General features: G+C 45.0%; 1 protein-coding gene across 1 annotated transcript in view; it reads right to left on the minus strand.

Annotated features, from left to right (window-relative positions):
- The window catches only part of LIX1 (limb and CNS expressed 1), a 42,756-nt gene extending 36,680 nt beyond the window's left edge, over positions 1-6,076 (minus strand). The window contains exon 1 of the mRNA XM_004586188.2: positions 5,739-6,076. Coding sequence (XP_004586245.1) covers positions 5,739-5,820 — 82 coding nt within the window. The 5' untranslated portion in view covers positions 5,821-6,076. The remainder of the gene's footprint in view (positions 1-5,738) is intronic.
- Between the last annotated feature and the right edge of the window lie 9,887 nt (positions 6,077-15,963).

The raw sequence follows: 15,963 nt of genomic DNA on the forward strand, positions 1-15,963 counted from the left end.
AATTAATCCTGCGTGTGTATATCCCATGACAGTGGTGTCAGTAGATAAGTGGTCTAGAAGTGCTGGCACCGTTAATTTTAATATGGGGGAGGGTGGGTAACTGACAGTGAGAAAACCTTTCTTCTTTTTGTGAGGGAGGGAAAAAATCAATCCATTATCAAACAACAAACATCTGCCTGCCATGCACCTGCCAGGTGATCATCCCTACAGGAGGCACCATGGGGTGGGGTGTAGTAGAAAGGACTCTGCCATCCTTGGACTCACGACTTAGATGTGGACAAAAACACCCCAGTGAAGCCATCAGACAGAGCCACACGAGAGAAATGGACAGTTAACACCACAGACCGTGAGCGTCAACCAAGTGGTGATGAGATGATGGGCTCCCACAGCTGTTTCATGAAATGAGATCAAAACGGGGATCAACCGATTATCATCACGGCAGCGGGAAGAGGAAAAGCAAAATCATCATTCAAATAACATTCCAATGACACCAGAGAGAAAATACACAGAATTACAGGGAGTGTTATAATTGTTTTGTCAATACCAAACTTTCAATAGGATTCTTTTTTTTTCTTCTACTTCTGAAATAGAATTGCTTTAACTACCATGGCAGACTAAACTTACATGGGTATTTGGACACGGAGAAAAAGAAATAGGAGCCTTTGGGGTTAAAACTTCAATATGCAATGTATTAAATAAAGAAGATTCTTTTATGAAAGGCTTCTAAAGTTGTCTTACATTTCTTAAATCAATCTGTAGCACATAATCAGTAAAACCATATCATTTAAACAGAAAGATCGTAACTTAGACACGCACCCTTATGCAGCTGTATCCTATTAGGAGCTGTAACTTAACACATGAGTTTCAGAAGTTGTTAAAATTGAGTTCAGGCTAACAAATCTTAACTGTTAAAGGGAAAAAAAATCCTCTGGTGATATGGGACAGCCATGGATGAGGAGTCCCAGGCTGATCTCACAGGATGAGTGTCTGTCATATTTTATTTTAGTCTGTTAAATCTTATTTATATACATGAAATAAATGTATTAGAACAGATATGCCTCTAAGTGATCAAGACACCACCTTTTCCCACCCCCCCTATTTTGAAAAATTTTCCTCTAGTGTATAAATTGAATGTTTAAACTCTTGTCAAATGAATGTTTACTGAAAAAAGAAAGAGAACAGCTCTATGCCACTGAAAGCTGAACTGAAATCTCCATTTCTCTCCGAGTAAAAATTCAAACAGAAGTCGTTGTATCCTGTAATAAATAATGCAAAATTAGCGCTTGCAGAGGCTCCAGTAGAATGCCTACACGGCTGAGTGCGGAACTTATTGAAGTTTAGATTATTGTAAATAAGACACAGACTTTACGACGTAAAACAAGCAAGCAGCGCTTGTGGTGTCCTGAACTCTTCCAGGAGCTCTGCTTGTGGCACAGCCAACCATGGAGGGAGATTCCGGCAGGAAGACCTCGTTCCCTCACATCCCTTCCTCTCAAGGAAACGCAAAAACTACAAATGCATCTCTAAATTGATAAGATTTCACGTAACTATACCGAAAACCAGGGGCTGGTGAAAAAGTACTAAGATGTTTTTAGTAGCCCCACAGACTGGTCCCATTTTTCATAGGTTGAAAATGTACTCTTTGAAGTAAAGTGTTCACCTAGCTGATATAAATGAAGACTTTCAGGCAAGAAAAAACTGTTTCTCCAATGGAAGAGTGAAAGCACCTCAAATATGTGAGAAATTTGCTGCCACGTGTCCAAATACTTAAGGTTTCATTGTATTTTTCTCATTGTAAAATTTGGGAAAAATATTAGCAAAACCAAACATGTCACTTTGTAAGTCAGTGCAAGCAAGCATTCATTTTCATGGCTGAAATGACAAATGACAATAATCTGATTTTTAAAAGATTGGCTGTCAGTGCGAGTGGCTTCTCCCCCATCACCACCTTCGGCTTCTGCAAACCTTGCAACTTGCCAGAGCTGGCAGTTTCTCCTGCAGGAAAGCTGCACGGATCTCTAACTGAGGTTCCAGGAAGTGTGCCTCCCGCAGATGTTGAATAAGCCTTCCCCCAACGCGGCATCAACTTGCACTACACATCTAGCATCACCATGTGCTCCCATGGCCTCCTGCTGCCCGCATGTCGGCGTGACCCAACCTGCCTCCTCAGCTGTCTTCCGCCTCCCTCTGTGCACTGTTCCCACATTGCCCGGGCTGTGGACCAGCAGTTCCCACGCCCCGCACGTGCCCTTTTCCTGTCCACTTTCCTGTCACAGCCCTGTTCAGATGTGACAATCGAAGAGGCTCCCGCCTTCACACTTCACAGAGAAGAGTTCATTCCCTGTGCCCCCTTTATTTGTGGTGGTGGGAGAACAGTGACTGAGTGAGAATTCCCCAGCATGTGGTTTACTCCCCAACCTGTAACGGCAGGGACTGGAACAGGCTGAAGCCAGGAGCCAGGGTCTCCAGCTGGGTTTCCAACATGGGTGGACGGCATTACTTGCCACCTCCTACGCACAGTGGCCGAAAGCTGGCTTAAGATGAAGGGTTTGGATGACAGAATTTGGGTTCTATCGCTTGATTCCTGGATAAATTACCCTAATCTAGTCCTTGTCCCCGACCCTACCTAACTATCCCCAGCGCAGTGCCTGCCCGTGCAGAGCACTTGACCTCCTAGTGTTACCATTCCATGGCTGAAGGAAGAGACCCCAAGACCGGGACACATGTAACATGCTCCTATGACAGGAAGAATGAACTCTGATTAGGACCTGCTGGTGCAGCCACGTTGAAATCACGTGGTGAAACTGAAGAAAAGGGGGAGCGGGAGGAAGAAAAAAACGGGGGGTGGGGGAGAAAGGACCACGAGGTGATTTCCTTTGAGAAAGAATGCGCAGAACTGTCATCGTGGCAGGCAACAAGCGCGCACGCAGGCTGCCTAGATAGAGCAAATGGAGGCAGTTTTCTGGGAAGCCCGCCAAAACAGACTAGACTTGGCACCGAGTGAGGATGGCGGGCGACACGGAGAAAGCAGGACTTGCCCTGCCCAAGAACTGGAGTTCGGCGTGGCAGCGTGGAGAGCTCCAGTCACCTGTTGTAACACAGATAACCACGCAGCCCGCGTCAGCTCAGCCGAGCAGGCTCCACGTGGGGAGCCCACTCCATTTGCAACCTGTTTCCATGACTCTCCCTTGGAAATGTGAAATGGGGGTGGGGGTGGGAGGAAGGAGAGGAAGAGAGTGTTACAGACTTAACTCTCTTGCAGAACAGAGTATATAAAAAAACAAAATCAGCACAGCTGATACATGAACACTTTGTCGGGAATAAAAGGGCAGACTTCATGTGTTTCCAATGCCCTTTGAAGGGACTCCTTGGCTGAGCACATTTGCATGTTATTTCTTACACGAACCTAACTATTCCCACGTGTCTTAGACCAGAAAACTCCCTGGGTGCTTCCCTTGGCCAATTGGAAGAGAAATTTCAGACATTACTGCAAGCTTTTAAGCAAATCAAAAGCAAACTGAGGGCAATAAATGAAAGGAGAGACCCTTTGCTCTCCTTGCATGATGTGTGTCCCCAGGGGAGTGAAAGCGAATGAGAGAGAGAGAGAGCGCGCGAGAGAGAAGCCGCCTTTGCATCCACAAGAGACGTTTAGGAGACGCCTCAAGGTGGTTTTTAAAGCTTCTTTGGTTAGCGGGCACTTCGTCGAGGGAATTCTTGCATCAGCTTTTCATCTTGCAGCAAGCCAAGGTGGTCATTTTTCTTCAGGAACTGGCAATGATGAGCTCAAGCGCTCAGTCGTTTCCTGTAGGTTGAGACAGACCCGAGCGGGGGTGGGTGGGGACGGGGCGGAGCCGGGGTGGGTGGGAGGAGATGGGGGTCGCCCCGACCTGCCAGTCAGGGCTGGCTGCAGCAACCGTCGGCCGTGCCACAGGAGAGGGGCCATGTGCCAGGCTCCGGCGCGCACGGCACCCACAGGTTGCGGTGGCTTGGCGTATCCCCCCACCACGTCCAGGCCCTGCCCACGAAAGCCCGCGAGTCCCTTCCCACTTCCTCCCCGAGGATGGCACAGACCCGTGCTGCTCGCCTCCCAATCAGTCAGTCATTTTTCCCCCCAGGTGAGAGGTTTGGCGGTTTGGTTTCTACAGCCAGAAGCCGTGTGGTCCAATTGATCCTCTAGGTTAATGAGTGAAAACTTTGATGACAACATTTACCATATGCGGTATTGTAACCTTCCCCGCACTCCTACTCCCCACCCCCCCTTCTTTCTTACTAACTGTTTAGGGTAACAAGTGAATTGTACAACTTCAGATTAAAACTTGAACATTTAAATTTAAAATGTACAGTAAGCTCAGTAAGAAAATTTTTGTGTTTGTTTTACTGCCTCCATTATCCAAATTTTCAGTATAAGAACCCCTTTCTGGGGCCCCCACTCCTATACAATTTATCTGAGCTTTGGGCAGACAGGCAACCCTTTTATCCCTCCCCAGGAATCCAGTGCCATTGTAGGACATTCTTTCTCGCTTTTCACTTACAGAAACATACCAAGTTTGAATGCATTCCAGGCAAGGCTAGGGAGGGAGTGATTTCTATTAGTTCTAACATAGCTATTGACAAATGCTTGAAGATATCATTTTTTAAAAAGAAAAAGATAGAAAGAAGAAAGAAAGAAGGAAAGAAATGGTTTTTCACTTAGAGAGGTTGCAATTTAATTTCTAGGAGGAAAATTTTATAGAGTAAAATGGCCCAACATTTCTCTTTCTTCTTCATGCACACAAGAAATACAAACGGAAAGAACATCTGGAAGGGAACGGTATTCAGCAATCAGAAAGCAAAAATCCAAACCATTGAAGTTTGATGGAGACAGAGAGGAAAAGCTGTAGCCTATTGAAGTTTTTTTTTTTTAATTCATATGCATTTTACCTTGTGGGCAGTTCCACGGCAGTTCTTTCAGAAGCCTTTGTAACCTGAACCTCGGTGTAGATAAGATACACCGTGAAGATAGTCTGTTTCGCAGCAGCAAGAAATCAAATTGGTTCCAGAAAGGAAGTTCTATGACAAATGCTTTACTAGTATTGCTAGAATTGGAAAGTTTGATGGAATTGTTGTTCATAATCAATTTTAAAGAAGATTTTTTTTTTTAAATCACTGCCCTGCTGTCCGAGGAGGGAGGGTTTCTCAGATGGGAAGCCTTCTCTTTTTATTGGCCTTTTAACCAAAGTATTTTATAATTTATTAGCACAATTTAAAAGCTCAGAGGTGATTTGTTGTTAACTTTTTTTTTTTTTTTTTGCTCGGCACAGAAATGTTCAGCACTTGATTCAACACCATGAGTTTTATACTGCGGAGGGTTAAACACGTGAAAAACATAGATGTGTTTTCCATCATCATCTCTAGGTTTTATTTTTAGTCTTTGCTAAGCCAGCTTTGTGTTCCTTTAAGAAGCATCTGGGTGAGGTTTCTGGCCACTGCGGCAGGTCTTAGATTTTGGAAGACAGACAGTCCAAGGCTTCGCTGGCAAAATGACCGCAGCGGCCAGAGCCGGTGGGAAGCCTGGCTGAAGTCAGGAGCAGTATCACTCAGACCTCAGCACACGGCTGCACCGGCTTAGGAGAAATCAGGCTGAAATGGAATGGGACTAGATGTGGAGGACTGTCTCCAAAGAAGTTTAAAAAAAAAAAAACAAAAACCAAAAACAAAAACGGAAAACCCAACAGCCCTTTTCCCTCTCAAGTACTCACAGTCTTTGAAGACCAGAGCCGGGTTTCTATGCGGCAAGGCCTGGGCAATGATGTGTCTCAGAGATTCCAAGGTTCTGTCCATCTCGGGTCTGCTTGTGCGGAGACTCCGGCACAGGGCGTCCTCATGCCTGAATTCCCGCAGTCCTGGACTGAATTTGTGCGGCTCATTGATGCACTGGATTACCAAAGAATCCCTTTTAACATCTGCCAATCAGACATTTCCCAGAATCGGAGGACCCCTCAGGGGCCCTCCTCCCAGGCTCACTTATCTTTGTTGTGTGCTGAGCTAATTAGCTGGAAAGGCTGGCTGACAGGCGGGTTCCGCTGCCTCCTTCTGTTCAACACACCCACCTACAGGCTAGCAGGGGAAGCTCGCTCACCCTCATCTGCTCTGTGGCTAGATGATGCCGGAATGCTGGGCAGCTTTCTCTCGAGGAAATATCTTTTAGCCCTGCACTGTGCCTGCCTCAGGGAAAGACAGTCGCGAAATTCTCCAGGGAATTTCTTAAATACTAAAGAGCAGGTTTGGTGTACCCTTTGGGAAGCGAATGCGGGTGCCCCATGAAAAGTTTCACCTTTGCCTTCAGGACGCCCAGGTGGCGCTCCCACCCATCCTGGCGAGGTACAGTGGCTCCGGCTGAACTCTGGCAAGCACAGCCTGCTGGACGCAGCTGGCTTGGGAATGCTAGTCTCCCTATTTTGCCCTTCAAAGCAAATCATTCCTAAAGTTGACTTTAATGAATTCTGATATCATCTCCTTCCTTTCAACTTCATGATAATTCTTTCTAAAATTTCAAAAGAAAAAAAGTTGCTTCTCAAAAGATTCTAAGCAGCTATTAAAAGACCTTAAGAAACAGTGTTGCTCTTTATGCCAACCCTGGACACCACCCACAGCAATTTACTAAATGCTCTTCCTACAGGCAACACAAATAGAAGTCACGTTATTCCACTGCAATGAAGAGTTGTCCCAAGTACAAAATAACTCATGTTATAGGCTGAAACCAATGTCAGCTGTCGAAGAGTGTTGGGAACTTCTTCTATTTAAAATTCTTTGGTACGGTGGACACAGAAATTGCTTTCCTTTTTTTTTAAAATGCTTTTTGAAAGTCAGAGTTACAGAAAGAGAGAGAAACCCAGAGAGAGAGAGAGAGAAATACAGAGGCAAAGATCTTCCATCTGCTGGTTTAATTCCTAAATGGTTGCAATAGCCAGATGTGAGCCATGCTACAGCCAGGAGCCAAGAGCTTCATGTGGGTCTCCCATGCGGGTTGCAGGGGCCCAAAGACTTAGGCCACCTTCTGCTGCTTTCCCAGGCACATTAGCAGGGAGCTGGATGGGAAGTGGACCAACTGGGACATGAACCAGGGCCAAAAATGGGGTGCCTACCATGCAGGCAGCAGCTTAATCAAACATGCCACAATCCTGGCCCCATGCTTTGCAATTTTCAGATTCCATAATTATACTCTGTTTTATGACAAACTGAAACCAGTCATTTTAAGATCATAAAAAATAAAATGTCTTCTTTGTGATCAGTTTCTGCTAATGCTAACTACAAGGAAACGAAGAGTCCTTCAAACTAATCTCCAAGCTCTGTAAGATATTCCTAAAGAAGACAAAACTATGGACATCTTTGTCGAGAACCTAAAAAAGCTTGGCAAAAAACAAGTCCGTGTAAGTTTCCCAAGTCAGGTTTTGTCAAATAAAAACAAAGTTCTAAGGTAGCAGATGCAACACCCCAGTTAGTGGCTCTCCTTTCTTCCATACGCCTCATCCGTGGCAGAAATTTTCTTAAACCTTTGCCCACACATTTCTTGCCTGAATGTCCCCAAAGGTGCTGCTCTAAGACAGACTAGAGGAACAAACGGGTGGTTTCTTTTTGGTATAAGAAATTCCTGATGGAGATGGAAGAGGCTGCAGAACCCTGACACGTGTGATCACTTTTGAACAGCTTCTCAGTGTTAGTCTTCATTGCCAGCTCTATCTGTAGACACACGCCAAAAGCAAATTTACTGCCGAAGTAAGGATGATGAGAGTAAGAACTAAAACGACATTTTTACAATTCTGTTACAGTACTAATGGAAGACGGGAAACGGTATCTGACTGGCCTCTTCCAGTGAGACATACCGGCCAATGACAGAGAGGAAGGTTTGGCGCAGGAGGGTGTACTAGAGCTTTTCAGGAAGAATGGGGGTCTTGGAGGTGATCATTCAAGGTATATTTGGCAGCATTTCACACACAAGGTAACAAAGACGTCTCTGGCAATAATTCTGCTAATAAGGGAAATTTGGGGACTGGGCAAGGTGATCTAGTGACTAAAGTCCTTGACTTGAACGCACCAAGATCCCATATGGGCGCCAGTTCTAATCCCGGCAACCCCACTTCCCATCCAGCTCCCTGCTTGTGGCCTGGGAAAGCAGTTGAGGACGGCCCAAAGCCTTGGAGCCCTGTGCCCGCATGGGAGACCAGGAAGCAGCTCCTGGCTCCTGGCTTTGGATTGGCACAGCTCTGGCCGTTGTGGCCACTTGGGGAGTGAAACACGAAATGGGAGATTTTCCTCTCTGTCTTTCCTACTCTCTCTATATATCTGACTTTCCAATAAAAGTAAATAAATCTTTAAAAACAGAGAAATTTGTTCCTGTTATTCCAGGAATATATTTGTTGCTCAGAATAATAAAGTGGAGGTCATTGATTAAAATAACACCCATTGTAAGAAAATGTAATGAATGTTTACTTCAAAATAGGAATCCCCTCTCTTCCTGCCCTAATGTGTGCAGTTGGCCAGGCAGTGGTCCTGCAGGTGAGGCTGATAGATGGCAAAGTTGCAGTTCAAGGCATGAGAGTACCAAAGAACAGGCTGCAATCCCAGAGCCTGGGCCGACCCACACTCCTTGTTCCTTGGCAATCCACCGACTGACAGGGGCAGAGGGGCCTGGCTGAGATTTAGAAACAGTATCTCCCTCCCCAGATAATTTCTGCACTTACTTGCTTTAAACATTTGCAATTTAAAACAGATAAATTGGAAACGAATTGAAGTCATGCGGTTGAATACATTAGCATAGAGAGTAAATCATTTATAAAATCAATAGGAAATGATCATCCTCAATTGCTTTCAGATTCCGGTAGGACAGAGCAGAGAGATCTGGAAGGCTGTCCATGTGGAACTGGTGAGAGGGTCCGCTGAGCCCAGGAGTGTTCTTGAGTCTGTGTGGGAGGGAGCCGAGTAAGGGCAGGGGAGGAGCTGACCTTGAAGAAAGAGTGACTAAGGACTGTCCAGCATCTGCTTGTTTAGCCTCAGCCAGTTAGAGACCCGTAGGTGGCATAAATGGCGGCACAGTGTTAATTCATATCCTCTCAAGTGGTCAGGACCAAGGAAGTATGTTTGAGTTCAGGTACTTAGGAGAAAGCCACTTAGAAAGGCAACTTCAGATGGCTTCTATGTAACAGCTAAAAACGCAAGAACTTGATCTCACACATCTGTTCTTTGATACTTCACTAAGAAAACCATCAGTGACAACTAATCTGTTGCACTACATGGAAAACACGTAGCATACTAATTAGTATTCCACATACAGGTTAAACGAATATGGACTTCTTTATTTACATAGAAAGTTTTGAAAATACACTGGTAAATTGACTTTTATCCTTGCTAGAGCAGGCAAGAGTGAACTTAAGGGACTGGCATCATGGCTCAACAGGCTAACCCTCAGACTACCAGTGCCAGCATCCCTTATGGGCATCGGTGTGTGTCCTAGCTGCTCCACTCCTGATCCGGCTCCCCGCTTATGGCCTGAAAAGGCACTGGAGGATGGCTTAAGTCGTTGGGCCCTGTGCCCACATGGGAGACCTGAAAAAAAGCTCCTGACTTTATATCAGCACAGCTCTGGTCAGTGCAACCATTTTGGGAAGTGAGCCAGTGGATGGAAGATCTCGCTCTCTGTAAATCTTTCAAATAAAAATATATCTTTAAAACAAGCAAGCAAACAAACAAAAAGCAAACATTCTCAATATTAGACATTTTCCAAAAAAAAGATTGAAATTAAGACTGGTTTGTATATTTGAGGACCCTGATGTGTGTCTGTGTGTTTATGTTTTAAGTATCTTTTTATTTGGCGCTGTAGCCTAGTGACTAAAGTCCTTGCTTTCCAAGTGCTGGGATCCCATATGGGTGCCGTCATATCCCGACTGCTCCACTTCCCATCCAGCTCCCTGCTTGTGGCCTGGAAGGCAGTTGAGGATGGCCCAGAGCCTTGGGTTCCTGTACCCATGTGGGAGACCCAGAAGAAGCTCCTGGCTCCTGGCTTCAGTTCAGCTCAGTTCTGGCCATTGTGGCCACTTCAGGAGTGAACCAATGGACAGAAAATCTTTCTCTGTCTCTCCTCCTCTATAAAACTGACTTTTCAATTAAAATAAACCTTAAACAAATAAAGTTACTGTTTCGGCCGGCTAGGCCAGTAACGTGGGCACGGCCAAGGATCTGGGGATGAGGCACCAACACGGAGACCAGAGATGGTGGAAATGTCTCTCTCCGGCCTCTCTCGAGGCCTGCTTTTATTGCCTCCACTCTTGACCTCTCACCTAGTTCTTGTTTACGCTTTCGCCCACACCCTCATTAGCAGAATATTGGATACAGCTGAGTTCCATTAGACCAGGTGCTTTCAGCCTCAAGCCCATTGCCTGTAGTGCTCAGCTTAGGGAGTGCTAACCAACTCCTTAGCCCACAAGTTACAGGAGGAGCCAGAGGTTCTCCATTTGCCTGTTCACTTCCCAGATGCCTACAACAGCTCAGGTGGGTTAAAGCCAGGAGCCAAACTCAGTCACCTGGGGTAGCAGAAATCTAAGTAATCGAGCTGCCTTTGGCTACCCCCTGGGCTGTGCATTAGCAGAAAGCTGGCACAGGGTGGAAGAGCTGAGACTTGAAACACATACCCCAGATTTGAGATTTGGGTGTTTAACAGTGCCAATTAACTACTGCTTTTTTCTTTTTCTTTCTTTGTTTTTTATAATTTTACTCAGAAGGTAGATCTGCAGAGAGAAGGAAACTTCTTCTGTTGGTTCATTCCCCAAATGGCCACAATGGCTGGAGCTGAGGCAATCTGAAGCCAGGAGACAGGAGCTTCTTCTAGGTCTCCCATCTCACATGGGTACAGGATTCCAAGGCTTTGGGCCATCACTTACTGCTTTTTCAGGCCACAGGCAGGGAGCTGGATGGGACATGGAGCAGCTGAGACACAAACAGGTGCCCATATGGGATCCTGAAGCATGCAAGGCAAGGATTTTGTCACTAGGCTATCTTACTGGGCCCTGCTGCTGCTTTTTCTTCCTTCGACAGAGTCACATTTTGAAAAACACGAGCCATTTCAGCATCAATTATTTGCAAACACAGTGAGCAAAATGGAGTGAGAATGGGATCAAGAACAAAAACAATATTTGGCTAAAACACACCCAAGGGAGAATGTATCTCTAAACAAATGACTTAAACCTGAGATTAACCCATGATTTTAAATTCAAATCAAGGTAATTTCACAGCTCCATGCATCTCAGATGAAGCTTCCTGGAAAGCCTGTGTTGTCAGTATACTCAATTCAGTTGCAGCTCCATTTACGGGTACGCTTACATTAGGATAAAGGCCTGGGCACACCCATTTCACCCTGCAAACTGTCATTTCCACTTAGCTCAGTCACTAGCGCACTGCACTTGCCATGTATCCCATTGACAAAGAGAGGGCACTATTTCAACATTTTCTTAAAGGAAGAGGAACAGGCAACAGCAAAGAAATGGGACCAATTTCCCACAAGTTCCAAGTAGGAAAAGACCATTCTTCTGAGACTCAACCCCAGGGCTGTTCCACTGGGGACTTCTGTCTACTTAGATGGGTTTTCATTGGCATGAGAAGTGAGGATGTAAATGTTTATCATGGAAACAAATTTTGTCTTTAAAAAAAAAAAGTGTGGGATTTTTTTTTAGGATAGAACTCAAAACCTGGTTATGGGGCAGGCACATTTGTGCAGCAGGTTGAATTACTATTTGGATGTCTGTAGCCCACATGGGAATACCTGGTTCCAAGTTGACTACTCCATTTCCAATCCTTCTGCTGCTAGATGATGTCTCAGGCACTTGAGTTCCTGTCAGCCACGTGGGAGGCCCAGACAGCATTCCAGGCTCTTTCTGAGCTAACCACTGGGGAAGGAAGCAGTGTATGGAAAACATCTTGTGGTCACTCTCTGTCTTTCAAATTAAATAAATAAATAAGACCCCCAAACTGGGTGTGAGGACTTTTTCTGTTTTCTGGTATCTCTCCAGAAACAGGTGTCCCGCAGCGATGGATTTGGTACATAGAGCTGATGACACGCGTGGACTACTGACTGATGGTCAATAGCTGAAGGTTATTAACAGCATCAGACTTGCAAAAGAAGGTTGTCACTTAGGCCTCAGGGCTTGAGCCATGTGCATTTCAACAGCAAGAGACAGCCCCACAATACACAACTTGTCCCTCTAGCTGTTTTTTTTCCCCCTAGGTCTGGTAACCTATGGGTTAAGGAATTTCCTGTCTGTTCAGTCCCATATTAGCTGCTCCTGGTCCTTTCCAGAGGAACTGCAACTAGCTCCGGTTCTACACTGGCCAGGATTCAGGGCGTCTTCCCTCATCTGAGGAGATTATTGACATTACAGAAGAGATCCTAGCACTAAAAACAAACTTGGAACCACTCAAATGTCTGTTTTTTTTTTTTAACCATTAACCGCTCAACTTAATGCACCCTGATTTTGAGCAAGCAATTTTACACTGAAAGATATTTTCTCATCTCTAAAATAAAAACAATGTCACAGGATCTCTGTTCTATAGCTCTAGTGTAATGGGACTCTATGCCACCTGGTCTCAATACTCAGGCAGTTAACCAGACCACCTTTTAGATTCTTTGTTGGATTCCCTCCAACCCGTTCGAACATGACCATCACACCACTGTAGCACGTGAAATCCACAGTGGCTTTTCCCTAATCCATCATGGTTTTCTTTTTAAAATTAAAAATCATCTTTACCTTGACCCTTTCCCGCACACTTTCCCCTGCCCTCGGCCTCGTCCAGGGCTGTGTTCATTTGTCTTCTGCAGGAGTTCCTCTCTGCAAGGTCTTTTTGTCTTGTGTTTAACCAAATCCCTTTTCCACAAAACCAACTCCCAAAGTGTGCTGGCCTGCCCTTCAGACCACCCGTGGGACTTCTCAGCTGTGGTGAGCGGGGCACCTGCTCTGTTTTGCCATCTCATCGTTCAGTGCTTATTTTTGCCTCTTCAAATACAGCCAAGGCTTTCAGGCAGCAAAGCGTATTCCAAAAACCCCGTGTACTTGCTCCTCCTCACGTCCCTTACACACCAGCAAATACACATGAAGACCAAATTTTCTAATGCAGGTCGGACCTCTCTTACCAGCAGGAGGACGATACAAACATGCTATTTCAACTATTTTTTTTTTAAATGAATGTACATAATACTGTCATAAATGTCCAAAATAACTTGAATGAGGCATACTACTTCCTAAAAACTATGGCAATGATTCTACATGTCATACATGTTAATTTTGATGTCTTTGTCGTGTACAATATACTGTAGAAAATTTTTTTAAAAAGATATGTTAAAAAAAAAGATATGTTAATTTTCATCGGAAAGTCAGATATACAGAGAGGAGGAGATAGACAGGAAGATCTGTCCAATGATTCACTCCCCAGGTGGCTGCAATGGCTGGAGCTGAGCCAATCCGAAACCCGGAGCCCAGCGCTTCTTCTGGGTCTCCCACGCGGGTGCAGCGTCCCAAGGCTTTGGGCCATCCTCGACTGCTTTCCCAGGCCACAAGCAGGGAGCTGGATGGAAAGTGGAGCTGCCGGGATTAGAACCGGCGCCCATATGGGATCCCGGGGCATTGAAGGCGAGGTTCCTGGTTCCCGGCTTTGGATCGGCGCGCATCGGCCCGTTGCGGCTCACTTGGGGAGTGAAACATCAGATGGAGGATCTTCCTTTCTGTATATCTGACTGTAATAAAGTGAATAAATCTTAAAAAAAAAAAACAACCAAAAAACCACAAAACTTAGTCTTAACCACAGACGTCAAGTCTTTATGAGTGACAAAGCCTTCTCTGAAAGTGCTGTGGATGAGGGCGTTCTCCCCGCACCCCTGGTTAATGGACACGTGTAACCCATGCTGTTCTCCACCAGGATCACTCACCTTGCCTGACTGAATGCCGTGGCTCTCGGGAGTCATACAGCACACCAGGGCCAACGGGGACACGGGCTGCTGTCCTCTAGGGACTTGACTAGAGGACAGCAAGCCTTCACCACCCAGACTGCACCACCTGTGACTGCAGTAAGTCCGCACTCCAGGAGGCCATTCGCAGAGACCTCATCACCTCCCCCTCGATCCCCAACGTTTTTAGGGTGCAGATCAGTGCTGTAGAACAGAGCGATCACTCCTGACACCAGTTACCATGTCTTGGTGCAGACGCTTATTGAATGAAGCTAGTGAGTAGCACATGCGTGGTGACAAAGTAACCCAATGTCAACACACAGAAAAGACTGCAGCTGAGTCACACCGACCCCGAGCCTCGGTGTGCCGTGGCCAGTCTTTAGAAGCTTTCTGTTGGTCATGTCACTTCTGGAGCACACAGTGTGGTGGTGAAGTGGTAGGATCAGGATCTGGATACGGATTTGTGAAGTATTCTGGCAACACAACATACAGGTTTACATTAGTCATAGACTCCGGTCTTCCATTATTGTTCACTGTGGGTGTTTTAAAATGTGAGGGCAGATGGTCTGACACTTCCTTGATGGATAATCTTTGACACATCACTGCTGTGGTTGGATCATTTTAATACCACCCAAACATAATCCAGAAAGCAATTAAATGTCTTATCAGGTCATTTATTACCCACTCTTTAGGAGTTAAGTGTCTTTGTCCAAATAAGGCAAGGCCTCCAGTTCTGATTGGAACATGTTGTTCTGTGGCCCACGTGAAGTCTGGGGCTGTTGAGGGTAATAGTTGTGTTCGTTTGCTTTGTTTCTCACATAATGCGTTTTTTATGTGGTGGGTTCCCTAGAGTTGACTCAGTCCACTCAGCGAAGCCAAGTGGGATGAAGTCATGCAGTTGTATTCCCAATTTGCTCTCAGTATTCTGGATATAATAAAATGTACTCTAGAATAAACATTTGTGATTCTATTAAGCTGTCTTCGGCATTATTTTATGCTATAAAAATGCTTTAAATCAAATCTAAAGAAAAATAACTGAATTTCAAGACATATCTAAATTCAAAGTAGGTCTAATTTTCAAAGGAACTGGATCTGACATTTTCTTGCATCTATTTCATTGCATTTATTAGCCAATGGAGGATCTTGCAAATAGCCACCAGAATTAATTTTGCAAAAGTGAGAATCTGATGTCACTCCTAGGAAGAATCTCCTGCATTCTGTGATCTCCAATGAAAGCAACTGAGGTGAAGCTACCTTCTATGGCCAAATTTCAGTGCAGGTGCACGTATATAGCTTGGTATCTATGCTCACTGGCTTATAAAGTACTTTTAGAAACACCTAGTCTTTGAGGAGAGAATTAGTTTTTCATTTATATGTTGATTTGAAAGGCAGAGCCACACAGAGATTTCCTTTGTGCCTGCAATGGCTGGAGCTGGGCCAGTCTGGTTCTTGGCTTTAACAAACGGCAACACCTTCATTCTGCTGCTTTCAAACAAATAAATAAAACATTAAAAAGAGAAAGGACTTTCACTTCTCATTCCCTCTACTTTGTTGCATCCTCGTCTACCCACTCCTGCTGAGACCAGTGTACAGCCTGGCAGCTAAGCACCGTGGCAGGACTATCTGCTACCAGGGCCACGCTACCCACGCCAGTGGCACAGGAGATACTGATGAACCTATTATTTGATAAGATGCATTATGCATTACTGGCTTATTCCTTCTTCTAAGGAATGAAAACAACAAAAGGCAACAAACTTTTGTCATCAAAAGAAACCTCTAGGAAGTACAGAAGCTGGGAGCTGAAATCAAGTGTAATTAACCTGCTAGGGAGAGAGCCCCCAAATCAAAGCCAACTGATCACTGAGGTTTAAAAAAAATACATGCAAAATTTCTGATGAACTTATCCTGAAAAAATAACTTAAAAAATGGACTCTTCAGCCAAATTACCATGAGTCCTCTCTCTTTAGAGGAAATATGGAATGAGACAAATTTGTAGG

This window comes from Ochotona princeps, chromosome 28 (genome assembly GCF_030435755.1).
Source record: "Ochotona princeps isolate mOchPri1 chromosome 28, mOchPri1.hap1, whole genome shotgun sequence".
Lineage (NCBI taxonomy): Eukaryota > Metazoa > Chordata > Mammalia > Lagomorpha > Ochotonidae > Ochotona > Ochotona princeps.